Source organism: Rhinopithecus roxellana, chromosome 15 (assembly GCF_007565055.1).
Source record: "Rhinopithecus roxellana isolate Shanxi Qingling chromosome 15, ASM756505v1, whole genome shotgun sequence".
Taxonomy (NCBI): domain Eukaryota; kingdom Metazoa; phylum Chordata; class Mammalia; order Primates; family Cercopithecidae; genus Rhinopithecus; species Rhinopithecus roxellana.
In genome coordinates, this window is record NC_044563.1 from 97535000 (window position 1) to 97555888 (window position 20889).

A 20889-nucleotide genomic window follows, 5' to 3' on the forward strand; every position below is an offset into this window, starting at 1 on the left:
AGAAGGTCTAGCCACTGATGACTGGACCACGTTCCCTGCCTGAGGCATAGGACACCATGGTCTGGCTGGACACAGGGAGGCTGGACACCTGGGGTATTCATGACAAGCTCCATCCTGTGAGAACACTGCTGTGGGATGTTTCCTCAGTCCCCTAGAAAGGGACATGCCTTGGTGCCCATGTTTCCAAATTGTCTTGGGGACTGGGACAGCTTGGTGGCTACCTAGCTCCATCGGACCCTCTCTCTAGGCAGCAAGAACGCCAAGAATACACAGACGACCTGAGTGACCGTCTCATTCTCCATGAGACTTGCTCTACGGGTCTATCTGGGAGACACTACCAGCACCCCCTCCATTACCACCTTCCCCCACCAGGTGTATCTCTTCCTGGCACCAAAAGAACCAATTTTAGTTGGAGGAGGTGGTCAGTAGCCCCTCTTAATTTCCTTCCCTAATTCTACTCCTTTCAGAGCCCAGAGATTTTTTTCTCCTAAGAGAAAATAGCCTTATAGTCATGCCCCATGGTGTTCCAAGTCTTCTTAGGGACAGAGGTCCCCAGCATTTTGTGGAAAATAGCCTGAGGCCAGAAGTTAAGAGACTTTGGAGGATCTAGTCCGAGCCATGCTACTAACCTCAGGAGAGATCTCAGGAACACACTCCCCTCTGGCCTTAATTTCCCATCTGTAAAATGGTTCTACCAACTTACTCTCCTTGCCACATTCTGTGTAATCCCCACCCATCTGTCTTCTAATTCAAAAATTCTCTCTTCAGCCATACTCATTCATATAACCTGTGCACTGAGTAGGTTTTGGTTTCTTTTTTGTTTTCTTCTCTCCAGGGGCTTCCACTTGGCCATAATGACTCTTAGACTGGACAGGTCAGGGAGCTATTGTGAAGTCAGCTGGTTGCTAAATATCTACATCCCAATTATGCACTTGGGAAGTAACCACCATGGGATGGGTCCACGGAGCCACGAGACCAACTGTGAGATAAACTTGGGCCAAGACTCCATGGATCACCTCATCTCCATAAGCTCTCACTCTGGACAGGGGACCATTGTTCACTGAATTAATTTCAATAACTAAAATTTCAATTTCTAAAAAATCTTTTGGGCCGGGCACAGTTGCTCATGCATGTAATCCCAGCACTTTAGGAGGCTGAGGCGGGTGGATCACGAGGTCAGGAGTTCAAGACCAGCCTGGCCAATATGGTGAAACCCCATCTCTATTAAAATACAAAAATTAGCTGGATGTGGTGGCATGTGCCTGTAGTCCCAGCTACTTGGGAGGCTGAGGCAGGAGAATCACTTGAACCTGGGATGTGAAGGTTGCAGTGAGCCGAGATTGTGCCACTGCACTCCAGCCTGGGTGATGGAGCGAGACTCTGTCTCAAAAAAAGAAAAAAAAGTTTTATATTCTCAGTAAAATGGTTTCAAGTATATGGGACTCTAGGACTTTTACCAGTTTTGCTCTTTTTCTTCTTCCTTGGCTTGGGGTTCCCAAACCACTTAGTTAATATAAATTCAGTCCCTACACCTCTGAGTACCTTCAGCTTGGGCTTCTGATATTTAAGGATAACTAGTCTTTTTCTTTTGTATGGCCCCGAGTGGACTGAAGCTTTCTTATAGCTTCCCTAGGGCAATGATAGCTCAGTCTGACTTACTAAAAAGTCTTCATTCTTAGGAGAGTTTGAAATTGTGGTCATTTACTCACTTGCTGCTGTCTGTCAATAACATATCAGTTCCATAAGGAATGAGACCTCATCTCTCTTTCTCATCACGGTATCCTGAGGGCCAGCACAGTGTCCAGCACATAGCAGACTTTTCATGCATATTTGTTGGATAAATGAATGAAGAGTACTTTGATTTCTGGGAGCTCAGCTATCAGAGCCAGTTTGAGGCTCCCCGACTGAGTCAGATAATCTCAAATCCTCCTGCTTCTGTCCCTGCACAGCCTCTCACCCGAGCTCTGACGCCCTCTCCTTGCATGTAGGCAGCAGCACCCAGGGCTGGCTGTATGGGGTGAACTCACTGGAGATGGAGGTATAGATGGCAAAGGCCCTGAGGCTGGTCATCTCCTTCCTCCGGGTCGTCTCCACCCGCGTGCGGAAGATGTTCTCCCAGGCGTACAGCTTCAGCAGCTTGATGCCGCGGAGCATCTCGTTGGTCTGCTTCAGCCGCTCATTGGAATACTCCTGCAGGGGTCCCCAAGTCAGAGGGGAGAGGCTTCTGCTCCATCCCCCACCCGAGAGGAAGGCCTGAGTGTCAACACTGTCACCACTGTGCCTGGCTCCTGTCCCCACCGGGAGGCAGCCTCCGCCCCCATTAACTCCATTTCCCAGACAAAGAAGCTGAGGCCTGGACAGGTGAAGTGGCCTACTCAAAATCAGTCAGTGACTGTGGGTGTGTGGGAGGAGACCTGCTGCTGTAGGCGAAAGGAGGGGAAGAGGGACACAGCACAAACACCTTTGGGTACTCACCAGTGTGCTCCGCTGGGCCTGAGACAGCTTGGTGGCCACGAAGTACTGGACAGGAGCCAGCAGAATGATGACAGCTGCTCCAATTAAGGCACTGACTCCGAGGATGTAGTAGAGGAGAATCACACCCACAATGATCTGAGGAAGGGGTCATGGGATGAGTTTCCTTTGACCTGATGGTTGCCCTGCCAGCGGGTGCTGGCAAAATCCCTGTTTCCCCAGTCCCCTAGAGTGGGACACGCCTTGGTGCCCAGGTTTCCAAATTGTCTTGGGGAGTGGGGTGCAGGGAAGGAGGAGAAACAAAGCAATTTCAAAAGGAGGTTAGCATAATGGGCTCTCACACAAGCAGAAGGTTGCTGGGCTGGTAACTAACTGCATTTATCTGCAAGGTTGGTTGAAGCCTTAACTCTCTCCAGTCTATTTTCCAGATGGAAATCTCTGAGCTGAGATTGCACAATGTTTGTGACAGCATTTTTGTTCTGTTTGCTGGCTCTCATGGCTTATGGTTCACTGTCACTGGAAGAAAGTGATACCTGAGCAAAGAGGCAAAGTTGCTGCACCCATGCCAGACAAAACCAGCCTGGGGTCCGAGAATTTGCTTTTCATTCTTATGCTCTTGGTTTCTTTAAATTTTTTTAACGAATCTGCCAGGTATTCTCTGAAAAGAGAATTCCTTCTGCGTCTAGCTTTACGTAAATGACGGCCTACTTCTGAATATTTATGAGAAGTGTAAATTGCCGGTCCCCAAAGTGCCAAGATGACAGTTTCTCAGGTTGCCTTCAAAGGCAAACACCTCTAAATACAGGGCTTTTTCTCGAGGAACAGATGTGTTGGCTTCCTTAGCTAAAAAAAGAGAAAGAGAGAGAAAGGACTGCTTGCCTTGGTCCTGTAGTCCCAGAGCCCTACATCAGATTGGCATTAAGCTCCCAGCACTGCCTCAAGGATAAAGGAGTAAGTGGGAGGCCCTGTAATTTAATCACAGAATGTCTCCTGGCTTAGCAGGTATCTTAGAGGCTGGGAAGTGACCCCTTTACCACCAGCCTCCCAGTGTTTAACAGGTGTTAGATGCTGGCACAGATGGGCAGAGGACCATGTTAGGAGATGAAGTAGCCTCTTCCCCGGCCTGCCCTGCAGCATCACCCTCCTGGACCTATCTCTGGCATCCAGTCCTTCATTAGCTGTGCTCAAAGGGAGGCCATCAGGGTGTTCTTCAGCCAGTTTGGGTTAGGTAAGACAACAAGAAGGCTCCCGTGGCATCCCAAGCTCACTAACAGGGCACCTTATGAGCTGGTGTCTGCACCCACACCAACTCCAAGGGACTGGCAGTGACTGGGGTGGGAGCTGGGGCTGCAGCTGCTGCTATTCCCTGGCTCCTCCTCATGCTCCCCCATCCCCTCCTCATTGGTGATCCCAAGACTCCTTGGTCCATTCCTCTCTTCTGGACAGGTCTGAATGGCCCTCATGGGGAAGAAATCATGGATTCTGAGTGTGCAATGCAACTGTGAGAAATGAAAGGATTATTTTGTCTCCTATTCACAGGTTAGGAAAACAATCTAGTGTAGCGGGGAAGACATAGTCTTTAGAGTCTGTGGCCCTGAGTTTGAAGGCCCCAGCCCTTTGCTGTGCAGTCTTGGGTGAGTTACTTAACCTCTCTGATTTTTCAGTTTCTTCATCTTTAAAATGGTGATTATAAGGCTCACTCTGAAGGACTCTGTCCATTCTGCAGGACTATTATGAAGATTAAATGAATCTCTATGATAAGCACCTAGAATTGTGGCTGGCATATAGTTGGAGATCAATACAAGGTGGCTTACCCTCCTCTCAGAAAATAAACGAAAAGGCTTCATGGGCACTCTGTCACAGGGGAACCACAGAAGGGAGATATGTGAGTATGGCGCCACACAGCTTACACTGGTTCACTGTGTGGTCCAGGGTAAGGCCCCTGCCCTCTCTGGGCCTCTGATACCCAGGAGATGGGGAAACACAGAGGCCTCCCATATAGCTAAATTCCTTAACCTGGTGTTCTTGATAAATGTCAGGGGGCACCCATGAAGCCCCTGAAATTATAGCCAAAATGTTTGAGCAAGCATTTATTCTTCTGAGAAAGTTTCACTAGCCTTTCAAAGGTATGTGGAGACTAACGGTGGCCAAGGGCTAGGGGCGAAAATGAGGAGTGACTGCCAATGGGTATGGGTTTCTTCGGGGGAAATAAAAACTTCCACATTTGTGATGATGGCTGCATGACTCTGTGAATATAGTATACTAAAACTCACTGAGTTGTATGCTTTAAATGAGCGAGTTATATCTCAATAAAGCTGTGTGCATGTGACCAAAAAAAGATTATGAAGCAACAAGAGCCCTCGGGGCTTACATGGAAACGGGGTTTCTGGACTAATGTCAATATTATAAAAAGCCTTGTGTGCCCTGTGGCTAACCAGGCTGCACACAGAATCCTAACCACATGAGTTTCTTAGCCATGGGGCTGGGATTGTATCAACTCCCAGGAGTAACACTGGTTCTTGAGTGCTGGTCAAATCCATAAGTGGTAAACGTATATACAAAAACAGAAAACCAAAGGACACTTCATGATAAATGAACAAAGGAAAGAAATCAGTAGAGATAAAAATCCCTACCTCCAATGCAAGGATTAAATTACACAAGGGAGAGGGGCTGGGACAGGGCCAGGCATAGGGCAAAGGCTGTTAATATTAGTTAGCACTCTTAGCAATGATACATGTGCAACAAACACTGTAAATACTAGTAATGGTAACCATGTGGCAGGTTTAGTAGACAAAATCTGATTTTTTTTTTTTTTAGACAAAGTCTTGCTCTGTCACCCAGGTTGGAACGCAGTGATGCGATCTCAGCTCACTGCAACCTCCGCCTCCCGGGCTCAAGCAATTCTCCTGTCTCAGCCTCCGGAGTAGCTGGGACTACAGGTGCACGCCGTCATGCCCGGCTAATTTTTGTATGTTTAGTAGAGATGAGGTTTCATCATATTGGTCAGGCTGGTCTTGAACTCCTGACCTCAGGTGAACCACCCGCCTCGGCCTCCCAAAGTGCTGGGATTACAGGAGTGAGCCACCGCGCCCAGCCAACAAAATCTTACAAACTGCTTGTTCAGGGGGACACAACAGAAAGTGTCGTGTAGCCTTTTGAGTTCTGTGTACATGTTAGGATCCTCCCAGGCTGTGTCTTTCTGCACGAGGCCCTCACAGCCCAAAGTGTTAACTAATGAGAGAACCATGGTCAGAAATCTTCATTTTTCATGTTTCAAAAAAAAATTGTATTAGAGATGAGGTCTCTCTATGTTGCCCAGGCTGTACTTGAACTCTTGGACTCAAGCCATCCTCCTACCTCAGCCTTTTGAGTGACTGAGACTGCAGGGATGAGCCACCTCACCCAGCTTAGAGTCTTGTGCATAAAAGGTTGGTTGGTAACTGAACTAGATGAGATCTCCAGGCCCTTTTGTAGCTTTTATAGTCATTGATCTGTCTTGGCAGAATGGAGTGGGGGCAGTCTGGGCGTGGGTAGGTAGTGATGGGGGATGGCGTATATGACTGTTCCCATAAAAAAGAACATCAGATTCCCTGCATCCCATCTTGTCTAGCTGTGTCCCTGTGGGAGCCTCTCCCCTTTTTTTTCTTTTAATATTTTTTAACTCTAAGCTTTGCAAGTGAGGAGGACCAATACAAATCACTGGAGATGAAGGTTTATGGAATCTTTATCCCAAGAAGCAATGGATTCTGGATTGGTAACGTCTCACTCACGCCAAACATGTGCAAGTTAGAGGGATCTGATATTTACCAAGTGAAGACTCGCACTCTGCGTGGTGTGTTACTTACATTATCTAACTGAATTGCCATAGCAACTCCAGAGGGTAGGCATCCTTCCCATTTCATAGATGAAGAAACCAAGGCTCAGAGAGGTTAAGTATTTGAATCAGCCTGTCTCACCCAAGTCAGATACTTTCTGCCACATCAAGCTCTCCTGGTGGAACCTGCTCGCCCTCTGGGAATGCGTCTGGGATTTCGGTTTCTGGTCTGAACACCAGCATGTAGATTTACTCCCAGGTATAGGACAGGATCAGACACTGGTGGAAGAGCTCCAGATAGGAGATGGGGCACATGAAGCCCGAGGTCAGATCAACCATGCTCACAATTCTCCTCTGATTATTGGGGGGTAATGTACCTCTTCCTGAGCCAGCACCAAAGGTTGTCTTGCTTTAAAAAAAATACCACGTTTTAAAGTTTTTATTATTTTTTTTAAGAGACAGGAGTCTCTCTCTGTCGTCCAGCCTGAAGTGCAGGGGCGTGATCACTGCTCACTGCAGCCTTGAACTCCTGGGGTCAAGCAGTCCTCCCATCTCAGACTCCCAGGTAGCTGGGACTAAAGGGGCGCACCACCACATCTGGTTAAAAAACACCAGGTTTTGTTTGTTTGTTTTTGAGACAAGGTGTCACTCTGTCACCCAGGCTGGAGTGCAGTGGTGTGGTTGTAGCTCACTGCAACGTCCACCTCCTGGACTTTAGGTAATCGTCCCACCTCAGCTGGGGCTATAGTTGTGAGCCACCACCCCCAGCTAATTTTTTGTACAGACAAGGTCTCACTTTGTTGCCTAGGCTAAAAATATCATGTTGTTGATTTTCAAAACCAATACATGCTTATTAGAGAATTTAGAAACACATAAAGAAAATAAAAATCACTTATAATCCCACCATGTGGTTTTCCAATTCTTTTTCATGTGTGAATATGTACAAATGTATACATAACATATATTCCAGTTTAGTAGTAAGCATATAACATATACTATTTGTAACTTACTTTTTTTGCTTAAAAATACATCATTAACACTTTTCAATGTAATTAAGTATTTTGCTACAACATAGCTTTTAAGATCTCTGAGCACTCCACATATGATTTTTATTTTCTTTCTTCTTTTTTTTCTGTATAGATGGGGGTCTCACTGTGTTGCCCGGGCCGGTCTTGAACTCCTGTGCTCACATGATCCTCCTGCCTCAGCCTCCCAAAGTGCTGGGATTAGAGGTGTGAGCCACTGTACCTGGCTTGATTTTTCTATAGTTTATAAAGTTGGCTCCATTTTTAAAGTCTTAACGATACTGCCTTCTCCGGTCATTAAGAGAGATGGTCAGTACTTGCAGAGTATGGGGCATGAGGGACCCAGAGGTACAGCCTGTGGTACAGCCAGGTGTGTGAAAGGTACAGGCAAGCATGGAGTGGAAGACAGTGCACTCCTAGTCACTGGTCATGAACCAGCAGATTCTGGTTGTGTGTCCTGCTGTCCCCTTCCCTTCCCCTCAGCCCATCAGGTACCTGTACTGGCATAGCCCAGAGGTTTGGGCACAAGAAGAAAAACCACATGAGCTGATTGGTGTCGATGGCAACCAGATTACAGATCTGCCCAGCAGTCATTTCTCCCATGGACAGGTTGGAGGTGGACAGGTGCATAATTTTATTGTAAATCTTGGTCTAGAAATGAGAGCAGAGTGTTTCACATTCATCATCATTCTTGTCATCATCACCACCCCAGATGCCATCTGTTACAGTGTGCCAGGGCCTTCTCAGACAGTCCCTATGGTGCCCTAGAGCAGCTCTGTAAGGTAGTACTGTATCACCGTTCCAACTTACAAGTCTACTCCAGCACAGCCAGCGACTTCCCCAGAAAGTAAGGCCTTTTCCTGTGGACAGGACTTACTTGGCTCTTTATTTTAATTTTATTTAATTAATTAATTTATTTAGAGACAGAGTCTTGCTCTGTCACCCAGGCTGGAGTGCAGTGGCATGCTCTCAGCTCACTACAGGCTCCACCTTCCGGGTTCAAACAATTCTCATGCCTCAGCCTCCAGAGTAGTGGAATTACAGGCACGCGCCTACCACGCCCAGCTAATTTTTGTATTTTTAGTAAAGACGGGGTTTCGCCACATTTGCCAGTCTGGTCTCGAACTCCTGACCTCAGGTGATCCACCCACCTCAGCCTCCCAAGTGCTGAGATTACAAGCATGAGCCACCGCACTCGGTCTGTTCTTTATTTTTAAAAGCAGATATTCAAGTCCAGTTGTATTCTTGATTCACCAGAGGCCAGTGGAGAACACAGATGAGAGCCATAAAAACGATGAAGTGGGGCAGGCCATCTGTTTTAAAGTGGCCACCTCCAGCCTGGGAAGGAGATGTGCTCTGAGACCAAGTCCTTGTCATAATTCAGCCTTGAAACAAAACAAGGGTTCGACTTTGGAAGGTCTGATGTGTTACACGACTGTGTGAGTCAGTCAGCCCCAGCACTATCCCCAGAGTGCAGCCACCCCAAGGACCCTCACAGGGCAGATGGACCCTCACACAGCAGCTGTGGTAATGGCCTCCCCGAGCTCTGAACCTAAAAGCTTTATGTGCAGAGTGATCATGCCTCCCAGAAAGACTGCAATTTTTGGATATGTGCTCTTAAATAAGGAAAAATGCATCTGGGTCTTAAATGTCCTCAGGATGCTTGCTCTTGGATAAAATTCTATTATACATTCTGTTGTAAGGTGGGCTCCCCGCCCTTAATTCCTTTTGTGCAAACCCAGGTTTTTTTGCAGGTCAGGTTTTCTTAAGGCAGGAACCTATTCTATGTCTTTGTGTGAGCTAATATTCACCATGGGCAAGATTTAAAATAATGAACCCATTCTATGTCTTTCTGTGAGTTTATATATACTGTGGGTAAGGTTTAAAACAATGGCAATTACATTTTTAAACAAATCTATATACCTCTTAGGTTATGTGAAATGAGACTTTAAAAGATAATCACCTAGTTTCAGTGAAGTAGGGACTTAGTTTCAGTGAAGTAGGGACACCAAGTGATCTGTGAAATAAAGCCTTACTAAGTGAAGACTAGCATACATAGAAATGCACAACTGACTCATAGCTAGTAATTATGTATAATTCAGGAATTGTGCTTAATAACTTTTTATGCACAAAGTGTGTTTATTCTCTAACCCATGAAGACACAGACTCTCATCTGTAAGGGTACATTTTCTGGAAATCTCCAAAAGAAAGAAAGAAAGGTTTTTTTTTCTCTCCTTAATTTGTTTCTCTTTCTTTCTTTCTTTCTTTCTTTCTTTCTTTCTTTCTTTCTTTCTTTCTTTCTTCTCTCTCTCTCTCTCTCTCTCTCTCTCTCTCTCTCTCTCTCTCTCTCTCTCTCTCTCTCCTCCCTCCCTCCCTCCCTCCCTCCCTCCCTCCCTCCCTCCCTCCCTCCTCTCTCTCTCTCTCTTTCTTTCTTTTTCTTTTTTTTGAGACGGAGTCTTGCTCTGTCACCCAGGCTTGAGTGTGGTGGCGCTATCTTGGCTCACTGCAAGCTCCTCCTCCCGGGTTCAGGCCATTCCCCTGCCTCAGCCTCACAAGTAGCTGGGACTACAGGCACCCCCCACCACGCCCAGATAATTTTTTTGTATTTTTAGTAGAGACGGGGTTTCACTGTATTAGCCAGGATGGTCTCGATCTCCTGACCTCATGATCTGCCCACCTCGGCCTCCCAAAGTGCTGGGATTACAAGCAAGAGCCACTCTTTTTTTTTTTTTTTTGAGATGAAGTCTCACTGTGTTGCCCAAGCTGGAGTACAGTGGCATGATCTCGGCTCACTGCAACCTCCACCTGCTGGGTTCAAGAGATTCTCCTGCCTCAGCCTCCCGAGTAGCTGGGACTACAGGTGCATGCCAACACGCCTGGCTAATTTTTGTATTTTCAGTAGAGATGGGGTTTCACTATGTTGGTCAGGCTGGTCTCAAACTCCTAACTTCGTGATCCACCCGCCTCGGCCTCCCAAAGTGCTGGGATTACAGTCATGAGCCATTGCGCTCCGCCCCTCTAATTTGTTTCTATAATTAAAACCAGTCTTTCCTTTCTGTGGCATAGTAATGAATCTCTCTTATTAACATGAAAGATTCAAACAATTTGATGAAAACGATTATATGCTAACACATTAAAAAACCATTTTTGGATCTTTTGGTGTAATTGGAAAATGTAATTTATGACATACACACAGTAAGTATATTTAATTAAAGAACTGTCCACCACAAAACTGGCTGTTTTGTGGTGGTGCAAGTCTGCCTGTCACTGGAGGGGTCTGAGGAGAGGCTGGAATTTCTAGAGAGGTTTTCTGAACTGAGCAACAGTTTGGTTTCTCCCAGCTCTGGGACCCCATGAGTCTTAGAAGGTCTTAGATTTTCCTGGGGTCTTTCCACTATTGTCACATAATGACATCACTGAGGAAATACTTTGCTTTCCCAGTGACAAACCACTGGGGATGGGCAGTGTTGCCATATACAGCTGCACAGGTTGTGTACTGCACAACTTGGGAGGGCACCATTCACACAGACTATTCTAAGATAGCCAGAGTTGGGACTCTGGCACTGTCCCCAGCCCAAGCTATATCCTTGTCCTCTCGGTCCCTTTTCTGCAGAGCTTCTTATCCTGGCTTCCACATGACCAATGTTAATGATTCTGAGGAACATTTCTGAAGAATGAGGTAGCTTTAGGATTTTACCACAACTTCATGGACATCACTAGGCATAGCTGAATCTAGTTATTCCCAATGCCCATTCTCCTCTTTGCACAGAGAATTTCTAGCAGTGCATATATAGCTGTCAAGAATAAAGACCAAGCTCTTTCTAGCCTCTCTAGATATGGCCATTTGGCCAATTTCTCACCAATGGGATGCAAGAGGGCATGTGCAAATTAAGCATTATGATTTTAAAAGGAAGATGGGTTCCCTCCTCTTATCCCTTCTTCTGGCTGGTTTAAATGTAAATATAGTGGCAGTTTCAATAGCCACCATGGTTATTGAGACGAAAATCACAAAAGAAGGCTGGCAGAGCAACATGACAGAAGAAGCCAGGTCTCTGATCATCGAGTAGCTCCTGTGTCAGCCCTGACTCTATCTGAAGAATAAACAAACTTCTATCCCATTTAAACTATTCTCAAACAGGATGTCGCTCTAGTCTGATAGCTGAACCAAAATCCTAGTGAAGACTCTGGGACTTGGACAACTCTCATCATCACCTTCTTCAAAGGGGCCCTGAATACTCCCTGGCTTTGATCATCTTTCCAAGAATCTCTAACAGGGAAGCCACAGAAGGCAGGACCAAGAGCCTAGAATTAAGTGACCCAACAGCCCAAATAGGTCACTCTCAGTGGGCAAGATTTCAGAGTTCAAACAGAACTTAGAGCAGTTGTCCTCAACCTTTTTGGCACCAGCGACTGGTTTTGTGGAAGACAATTTTTCCATGGACCTGGGGGAGAGGAATGGTTTCAGGATGAAACTGTTCCACTTCAGATCAGCAGGCATTAGATTCTCATAAGGAACACACAACCTAGACCCTTGCCTGCACAGTTCACAATAGGGTTTATACTCCTATGAGAGTCTAATGTAGCTGCTGATCTGACAGGAGGCAGAGCTCAGGTAGCAATGCTTGCTTCCACTGCTTACCTCCTGCTGTGTGGCTCAGTTCCTAACAGGCCATGGACTAATACCCCATCTTAGACGGCACCCTGTCTTAGAGGCTATCTAGACCTGGTATGTCAAGCACATTCCTTTTTTCACACCCAAAGAAGACGGTCTGGTAGCAGAACTCTGGAATAGCCATGTAGAGAGGATTCCAAGGTTGCATTTACCCTTGGTCAGAAAGAGTGCTGTGATCAATTGGTGATGTCTGCCACTTTCAAGCCAAGGGCTGAGCAGTTGACTTTTCAGATCTAGTCCAAGGCAGAACCAGAGCCAGAGCTACTCTGCCTCCCAAGTTCAGCCCAAGACATTTTTTCCACTATCCCACATTGCCTTGTCAATGGTTACTGTTTTAAAACATTGTTAATGGGCAACAAAAAATAAATTCACAGCAGAATTATTCTTGAGTGTCCATGAGGATGAATAACACTCATGGACATTATTCCTAATAATAGTTCTTATGGTGAAGTGAAAAATAATCATCCAAGTACCTGTATTGCTCCTCTCAAGTTAATTCCAGTTTCAATGGCCACATAGTAGGATGCTTGCAGAAATGTCCTTTGCAGTAGGAGGGCAAGGAACAGAAGCACGGCTAAGACATAGGCATTGGCAAGGAACTCTTGGGATGAGACAAAGTAAACTCCGAGAAATTGTGTCTGTTGGAAAGAGAAGTTCAGAGGTGACTGTCACTGCCAGCAAAATGACCACCGTAGAACACATCACTGTGCCATAATGGACCATGGCCATGATTATTACAAGACCCTCCGTGCCTGCAAAGTCTTATTCAATTGTTTATGAGTGAAAAATCAGACTGATAAATCCAACTAAACATTCTTCTAACTACAGGGAAAGTTGCTTACACCCTGTTCATTTTTCCACTTGAGGGAATAGAATGGGGCCCAATTATAACCGCAGGCCCATAAATATGACTCTCAACATTGTGGCCACAGGCCCAGGGGACAGCATTCTGAATGGGGCAAGAATAAATAGAGCAGCTAAAACCTGAACTGGTAATAGCAAGTCTCACGGTGCATGTTCTCTGCTACAGAAACGGAATCAGCAGCTTCCTTGTTCCAAACTCACCAACAGCTTGTACTGTAGCAATTACGGAGCAGAAAAGGCCACTGGAAAACATGGCACCGTAGAGCTCTCGGGAGAGAATGGGAGCTCATCACTTATAAGAGACTGAAAAGATTTCAGACCCAAGCCCGCCAGCCTCATGGGCTCCCAGGGCCTCCTATTAAATTTAAGGTTCTCTTGTGTACTTCTAGCAAGATCTCAGATAGCAACCAGTGAAGAAAAACAAACATTTTAACTTTGTTGCTAAAGATACCAGGGAACAACAGTGTGTCTATTTCCAAATTAAGCATCAATAACTCCCAGGAAAACTTTGATCTTGATAAATCCATTGCTCCCCAGCAGAGCCACATCAATATTTCCATGAAGACAGAACTCTGCTCTTTCTCAAGACACTGCACTGGACTATGCGTGCTATTTGGCAGGGTGTGGGAGCTGCTGCAGGGTAAAGCGGGATGGGAACAAAGTGATGAAAAGGAGTTTGAGGGCACATCCACAACCAGGATCAGGCAGAGAGGGCCCAGGCTCTCAGGAGGCCTTTCCCTAGAGTCAGGAATTCCTGGATCTTGGATCAGAGCTTCCTGATGGTGGCCTCTCAGTTTAACAGAGGTTCTCTAAGCCAGCCCTCACTGCTCCCTGGAGCTGTCTGGTCCTGCTCACCATTGTCTCTCCTGTGCTGTGTGCGCCAGGGGTCTATATCTGTTGGGGGCAGCAGGAAGCAGCCACAGGGAGACCACTGAGGGATGCATGCAAGACTCTAAGAGGAAGGCTCTACCCAGGGTCTCTGTCCCATTTGCCAGTGTACCAGAGGGAGACGGAGAGGGAGGAAGTTGAAGGTAGAAGGGCAGGGGGTGGGCTGGAAGCAGAAAAATCGGCCTTAAAATTAGGCTGCAGGGAGAGACCTGATCTTCCGGGGAGGAAGGGGCAGGAGACAACATTTATCAGTTGCAAAACTCTATCCTTACAATACCCTACTGAGGAGGGTACCATTATTAGCCCCATTTCATACACGAAAAAAGGAGTTTCAGTAGGGTTAGTGGCTGGCCCAAGGTCACACGCTGGTAAGGGGACAACATATGAACATGAACCTGGATGATGTCCAAAACACTACCCCAGACCCAGTGTCTAGGCCTCGTCCAGGCCTTTGACCTTAAGTGTCCTAGTGTCAGTTACAGGCTTGTGACTTGTGACTTGTGGGGGACCCTGGCTGGTACTGGGTCAGAAATATAGAAATATGGGGGTTAGGAAGACCCGGTCCTGTTTAACATGGCCTGGGATTCTTCTGTCTCACTGTCCTCTGCAGGTACGCAGCTCTGGAGACTGGAGTCCATGATTTTAAAGCAACAACACATCATGAGAATTTATCCCAAAGAAAATAATTTCACATAAGGTAATGGCTGTATGAACACAGACATTTATTTTGGGGCCAGAGCAAGAGGAGAATGCAAAAACCCACATAAACGTCCAACCACAGGGAATGATTATGTAATTATGATACTCCTGGGAACACTATGCACCCAAGACCACTAATTCTCATGAAAGCTCTGGAGAAACATGGACTGCCACACACATGCTGTGCTACAATGAGCAGAAACACACAGGCTGGAGAATGATGGCTGGAAAAGCCAACTGATCATGTTTGTTCATTAGACTGTGGGTGTTACTTAAATATACTAGTCAGTATTTGTGCATTTTTAACAAAACAACAAATTCTAGTTTTGCAGCTCTAAAGGCAAAACTTTGACTCTCTCCCTGCCCCCAACAAACATACCCTAGGGTCAGAAAAGGATTTTTGTAGATTGAGAATTCTGTGACCTGTTAAAATAAAAACCTCACTGCAGCTATAAGTCATTGGGTCATTATTAGATCGCTCTTCAAAGAGTTGGTTTAAAAGGGATGGAAACTGGAATAGCTAAGTTTCAGTTAAGAAGTGGGTACCTGGCTAGGCGTGGTGAGTCATGCCTGTAATCCCAGTACTTTGGGAGGCTGAGGTAGGCGGATCACCTGAGGTTGGGAGTTTGAGACCAGCCTGGCCAACATGCTGAAACCGTGTTTCTACTAAAAATACAAAAAAATAGCCGGGAATGGTGATGCATGCCTGTAATCCCAACTACTCGGGAGGCTGGGCCAGGAGAATCGCTTGAACCCAGGAGGCAGAGGTTGCAGTGAGCTGAGATTGCGCCAGTGTACTCCAGCCTGGGAGACAGAGTGAGACTCCACCCTCCACCAAACAAAAAAGAAAAAGAAATTAGTGGGTACTAGACTAGCCAAGAGGCCTGCCGTGCTGCCCAAGGAAGGCAGGCCCTGGTGGAGTCTACCTAGAAGAGAGTCCTGGGTATGATAGCACTGGCCAGCACCCTGCAGGTACCAAGGCAAGAGAGAAAAGACTAAGGACCTACAACCTGACACTCAGTGGAAGAAAATGCTTTGGAAAATCATAGGCCCTAGTCTTGCACTTTCACAAGCTCTCAGGGAAGAATTGTGTTTGTTTCCAGGGATTTCCCCAGTAGTCCTCAATATACATTTTTTAAAAGTAATCAAGCCAATGATCTTCATGCCCCCATGTACTTTCTACAGAAGTTATTACACATTTTGTAGTTGAGGCTTGCAAAATGTGACTGCTGAGGAGGATAAAGAGAGTTAGCTGCAGAGGTAGGACTAGAATCCAGCACTCCCAACTCTAGTTTGGACCCCCATTGTCTCTGCCAGGCCGGAGGTGTGATTGGAAAGGTCCCCTTCACATGTTCTCTGGTGCTTAAAGGAGAGAGGATCACTTGGGCTCTTGCTTCTTATTTTGGCAGGTGCCAAAAGGTGAGTTGTCCATAGGTCCCAGCCCTGGGAGGCCCTGGGTAAAGAATAAAACTATCTTTGGCCACCCAGAGACCAACACACCTACCCATTCATCCAAGACTGTTTGACATGGTGGTTAAGAGCCTGGACTTCGAGGTCCTGACTCATAATATATTAGCCACTGTGTCCTTAGGTAAGTTCCTCAACCTCTCTTAGCTTCAATTTCCTCATCTGTAAGATGAGGCTATGAAGGGACTTCAGAGAGTTGTTATGAGAAGTCAATGCAACAGTGCACAGGAAAAACAGTAAGTGTAAGCACTCAATGTATAGTAACTGCTGCATTATTCCTTCATTGCAGAACCATTTCCCATGCATCTCCTGGGTATCAGGCAGGGAGGGGGCTGAGTGCTGGGCACACAGAGGTCAGATAATGGGGGACAGAGGATCAAGTCAGGGAAAGAGACAGAGCACTTTGATAGGATGTTATGTGAGCACAGAGAAGGGGCATCTAATTCAACCAGGTGAAATTTTCCTGGCAGATGACATTTGAGCAGAGTCTTGGTGGCTAAGAAGGAGCTAGTGAATTGAAGGCAGGTACTCCAGGACAGACCAGTTGCATGGACATGGTTATGAAGAGGCCAGCGCACACACTAAAACCACAAAGTCACAGAAACACCAAGGCATACACACTCATTAAGTCACTCATAATGATAGCCACAAATATGGCCATCCAAACAGGGGCACACATATGCACACACACACGCACACACACATGCACACACACACGCACACACACATGCACACACACACACGCACACACACGCAGAAAGACACACCAAAAGACATAGGGACAAACAGAATACACATACAGAACCATAAGCAGTTCTCAGGGGAACTCATTCAGAAACACACACACATTACCAAACCTACACGTTTTCCTACTGAGATTTAAAGGCTGTTTGAAGCTTTAGCCCTTCGATCAAACCCAGACTGTTCCTTCTTCCTTTGGCTCAGCTGATAGCCCAGTGCAGTGCTGGCAGGTTTCAGACACCAGCAGCTCATTATGAATCCAATTCTCTTGCCCTCCAGACAGATCTGTGGCATCTATGGCAGGTGACAGATTGGGAGTAGGGGTTGGGCTGGAGAGGAGGAGGCGGGAAAGAGTTATAGATCATAGGCAGAGCCCAAACTGGGTCCCAGCTTTCCCTGGGGAGTGGCAGTGGGGTGATAGGAGCATCAAAGATCTGGCAAGTCACAGACACTTTCAGTAACTAAAGAAGACATCAGAAATGTTTGTCCTTGTGGATACCAAGGATGATATGTTTCTTGCCAACTCTGAGAATCTTAGGAAGGAATAGTAATGATGAATAAACCATAGGTGCCCCGCTGTGCCGACTGCTGCAGGATGGATTAAGGCTGGGCAGAAAAAAGGGCTTCCTCTCCCAGATTGTGAAACATTGCAACATGTAGCTAGGGAGCTTCCTTCTTTGTCATTCATAAAGACCAGAATAGCACTCAGTTCTCTCTGGATTAGAATGGCTTGGGGGCTGGGAAATGAACCAAATGATCTCAGCAAATGATCCCTTTCCCCCATTTTCTCTGAGCTCAGAAGCCCAAATGAGAATTAAGCCACATCCCAGGCAACCACATGATGGAGAGTTCTTTGTTGCGGACACTGGAGACTATATTTACTTTCAACTCTCGTTTCTGTGTCGGAAATTTGCTGATTGTGTTTGGGCTGCAGGGAACAAATATTAAATCTGATAAGGCCCACTGCCACTGAGGCAGGGCCATCTGTCTCCGGGATTTGTGTGCTCAGTAACTGGGACAAGAGCATTCCAATGAGAGGGTAATAAACCCCAGGGTTTGTGTATAAACAAAGAGAAAAAAATGGCAATGATAAAGTTCAGATGAACTAAAGTTCTAAGTGTTCTCACCATCTCTTTGGCACATCCTGCCTCAGAGTTCTCTCCTTAGCAGAATCCCAGAAGGGTTTTGGGAAACACAGGAAGAAGAGAGTGGTGTGGACACTCTGATAAGGGCTCTGGCTTGTGTCATTTCCCCCTAATATTAACAACTGGCTCCATGCTGCTTCAGGATTGCCAACGGAGGGTATTCTGGGGTAGCCTATGGTCAGGCTAGCGTTGAAGGTGACACTCCTGTAGACAAGAGAAGCAGTCACTTCCCCTCTCTTTTATGGGCCAGATAAAGTAGAGAGGCTCAAAAAACCAGAGATGGCTTCAAAAACTATCAAAGTTTAAGTAAGCAAAAGTGGTCCTTGCATTCTTGATTGAGCAAGAAATCTTCCCATGGCAGCCTGGCAAATTGCTACTTGTCCGTCCATTCAAACATCCCCTCCTCTATGAAGCTGTTCATGACCACTGGCTAAGTTAATCACTCTCTTTTCCCACAATTCCCTGAATATACCTCCTAAGAGTCATATGTAACACGTAGCATGGAAGTAATTTATTTCGATTTCTCTCCTCACCATTGGGTTTCATAATCCTTGGAGCCTGAGGTGATGGCTGGATAATAATAGTAAATTTAGCTTCGTGGTTGTAAATGCCCAGACTGTGGAGTGAAAGAGTCTTATATTCAAATTCTGCCTCTCTTACTAACTAGCTGAGAGACCCTGGGGAAAGTTACTTAACCTTTCTGAGCCTCAACTTTCTCATCTGTAAAATGTGGATAAGAATACCTATCATCTCATAAACTGTACAATATCTGAGGTATATCACAGTAAAGCTGTTGCAAAATATACTCACACCAAAGGGTAGTTTTAGGGATTAAATCACATATGGATAACTTGTGCACCTAGCCAGGTATGTATTATGTGGTCAATAAGTGGCTGTTAATATTGTTAATCATCCTCGTCATAACTATTGCTTTCATATTCCCACAGCCCAACCCAGGCCTGGCACACAGCAGTGTTCAATAAACGTTTGCTGCATAAATCAGATTCGACGTATCTCATATCTGTGGCCAACACTGTTCAGCTGACTAATTATATCTCCAGAAAAATGAACATAAACCTCCTGAGGATTAACTGCTAGCTGCGATTTTAGAGCTCATGAGATGAACAAATGTTACGCACAGGGTGTCATAAATTATTAAAAACCCTAATTCCCAATTCTCTGCATTATTTTCAGACTGTCTGTGATTAAAATGTTATAAAGGCATCCTCACTTGGAAACTAAAACTCTGAAACTTATTAGGGGTAAAAAGTTTTTCATTTTGTGGCCATTTAAACCTAAACGGCCACAAAGAAACAGACTATAGAACACAGTCTCCCCAGCCCCCGAAGTGGATGCTATGGCCCCACGCAGGGAAAATAACCCCCAGGAAGGGTTTTCTAGCTCCAACAAATTTCAGTTTGTAGAATCTTTACAACTGCAAAGGCCATTGGATATAATCAAGTCTAAGAAGTTTCCAGTGTTTTTAAGCCATGGAAACTTTTATTAAAAAAGAAATTTTAATAGAAAAGTCTAACATATTAATAAAACTCGGGCAGCTTTGAATGAAATTTGGAGTGGGGAGAGACAAAACTCCACTCATGAGGGTTTCCCACTTCTCTGTCCTCTGACAGCAGCTCCCAAGATGCCCCTGCAGAAGCTCAAGTGCCAGCATTTACAGGACTGAAGAAGACAGATGTTCAAAATTTTTAAAGTTTACTAAGATGACATAAACTGAAAGCCAACAAATCCAAGCCACAGAAGCTCTAGACACTGGACAAACAAAAGCACCTCCTGCAGTTTTCGGACTGACCTGACTACCAGGAGAGGTATTATGGTAGTGATGGTGAGAGGTGAGGAGGACACCCTTGGGGCACAGGCTCGCCCCCAGCATTTCTGTTGACCAGATGCAGAGTAGTTTGTGGTGGGGATACTGCTATAGGCTTTGCGCATGTATGAGGAGCCACTCCAGTGTGGCCATGGCTCACACGCATTGGCCTGTTGCATTCTCAGAAACAACTGAAAACCATCTAGAGGGTGCCTTACCCTACTGCTGGGGCTGCCTACCTTGGGCTGGAAGACGTCGTTTTCCTTCCCAAGGTGGTCCACGATTCCAAAGATGCACAGTGGCCCGGCGAAGCCCAGCAGGTCGGCCAAGATGCGGAAAGTGCTGCTGAGGACCAGGCGCCTCCCGAAGGCATGGCTGAGTGCCTGCCAGATGGCCCGGGCACCTTGAGTGCCCTGCACGTCCTTCCTCTGCCCAGAGAGACCATGGCCAGGTCAGGGTGGCTGAGGGTTCATTCAGGGCTGGGCCTAGCCTCCCAGGATGCCCCTAGCTCCTGTTGCCTGGGGAAACCCAGTGGCCACATCCTCTGCAAGCAGGTGAACTCCAGGAAGAGATCATGGAATCAGCAAGTGCACAATTGGGAGGGCCCTATCAATGCCAACATGGTCTAGATGGGCAAACTGAGGCCAGATGATTGCTCGAGGTCACACAGCTGGTCAGGGACTATGTGATGAGCACAGCATTGGAATGAGGAAGTGGCCATGTGGCACACTCACTCATTACCACCTGCCACTGTGTCTGCCTCAGCAACTGCCCTGGTGCGAGGACAGAGGCAGTGAAGGAGCACTGGACTGGGAGTCAGGAGACTGGCTCTGCTGCCTGCCAGCTGTGGGCCAGCTCTGGGCAGATCACAGCCTTTCTCAGGGCCTCAATTTGCTCCTCAGTGACATGGGGAGATTCCTGCCTGGCTCAATTCATAGAGTTACCATAAGGATCAGACCACTAATACTCCTGCTCTCCAAATCAAGTGAACATTCCAACCTTTATAGTCAGTAAGCTCCAGAGGAAAGAGCACAGGGGCGTGAGAGTCCAGTGGGGTCACTTCCCTTCTCAGAGCCTCAGTTTCCCCACCTGGATGAGGACATTGGACTAGATGACCTAAACGGTAAGGGCCATTCCAATTGTGCCTGTCCTATGACTCTTCAGCCCTGCAACTGTCCCTGGTTCACTGTGTGACTTAAGGCAAGCTTCTTCCCCTCAACAGCCTCAGTTTCCCCGCTTGTCCCACCACGATTTTGACCTAATGCCCTTTGAGGTCC

At 46.4% G+C, this 20889-nt stretch overlaps 1 protein-coding gene across 7 annotated transcripts in view; it reads right to left on the reverse strand.

The window, feature by feature from the left end:
- ABCC8 (ATP binding cassette subfamily C member 8) overlaps positions 1–20889 on the reverse strand; it is an 84647-nt gene that overhangs the window by 47857 nt on the left and 15901 nt on the right. For all 7 annotated transcript variants that reach the window (XM_030917812.1, XM_030917818.1, XM_030917817.1 and 4 more), the window contains exons 6-10: positions 19852–20040; positions 12457–12621; positions 7807–7962; positions 2476–2610; positions 2028–2190 (exon numbers count right to left, since the gene is read on the reverse strand). In XM_030917812.1, the coding sequence (XP_030773672.1) occupies positions 2028–2190; positions 2476–2610; positions 7807–7962; positions 12457–12621; positions 19852–20040 (808 nt within the window). The remainder of the gene's footprint in view (positions 1–2027; positions 2191–2475; positions 2611–7806; positions 7963–12456; positions 12622–19851; positions 20041–20889) is intronic.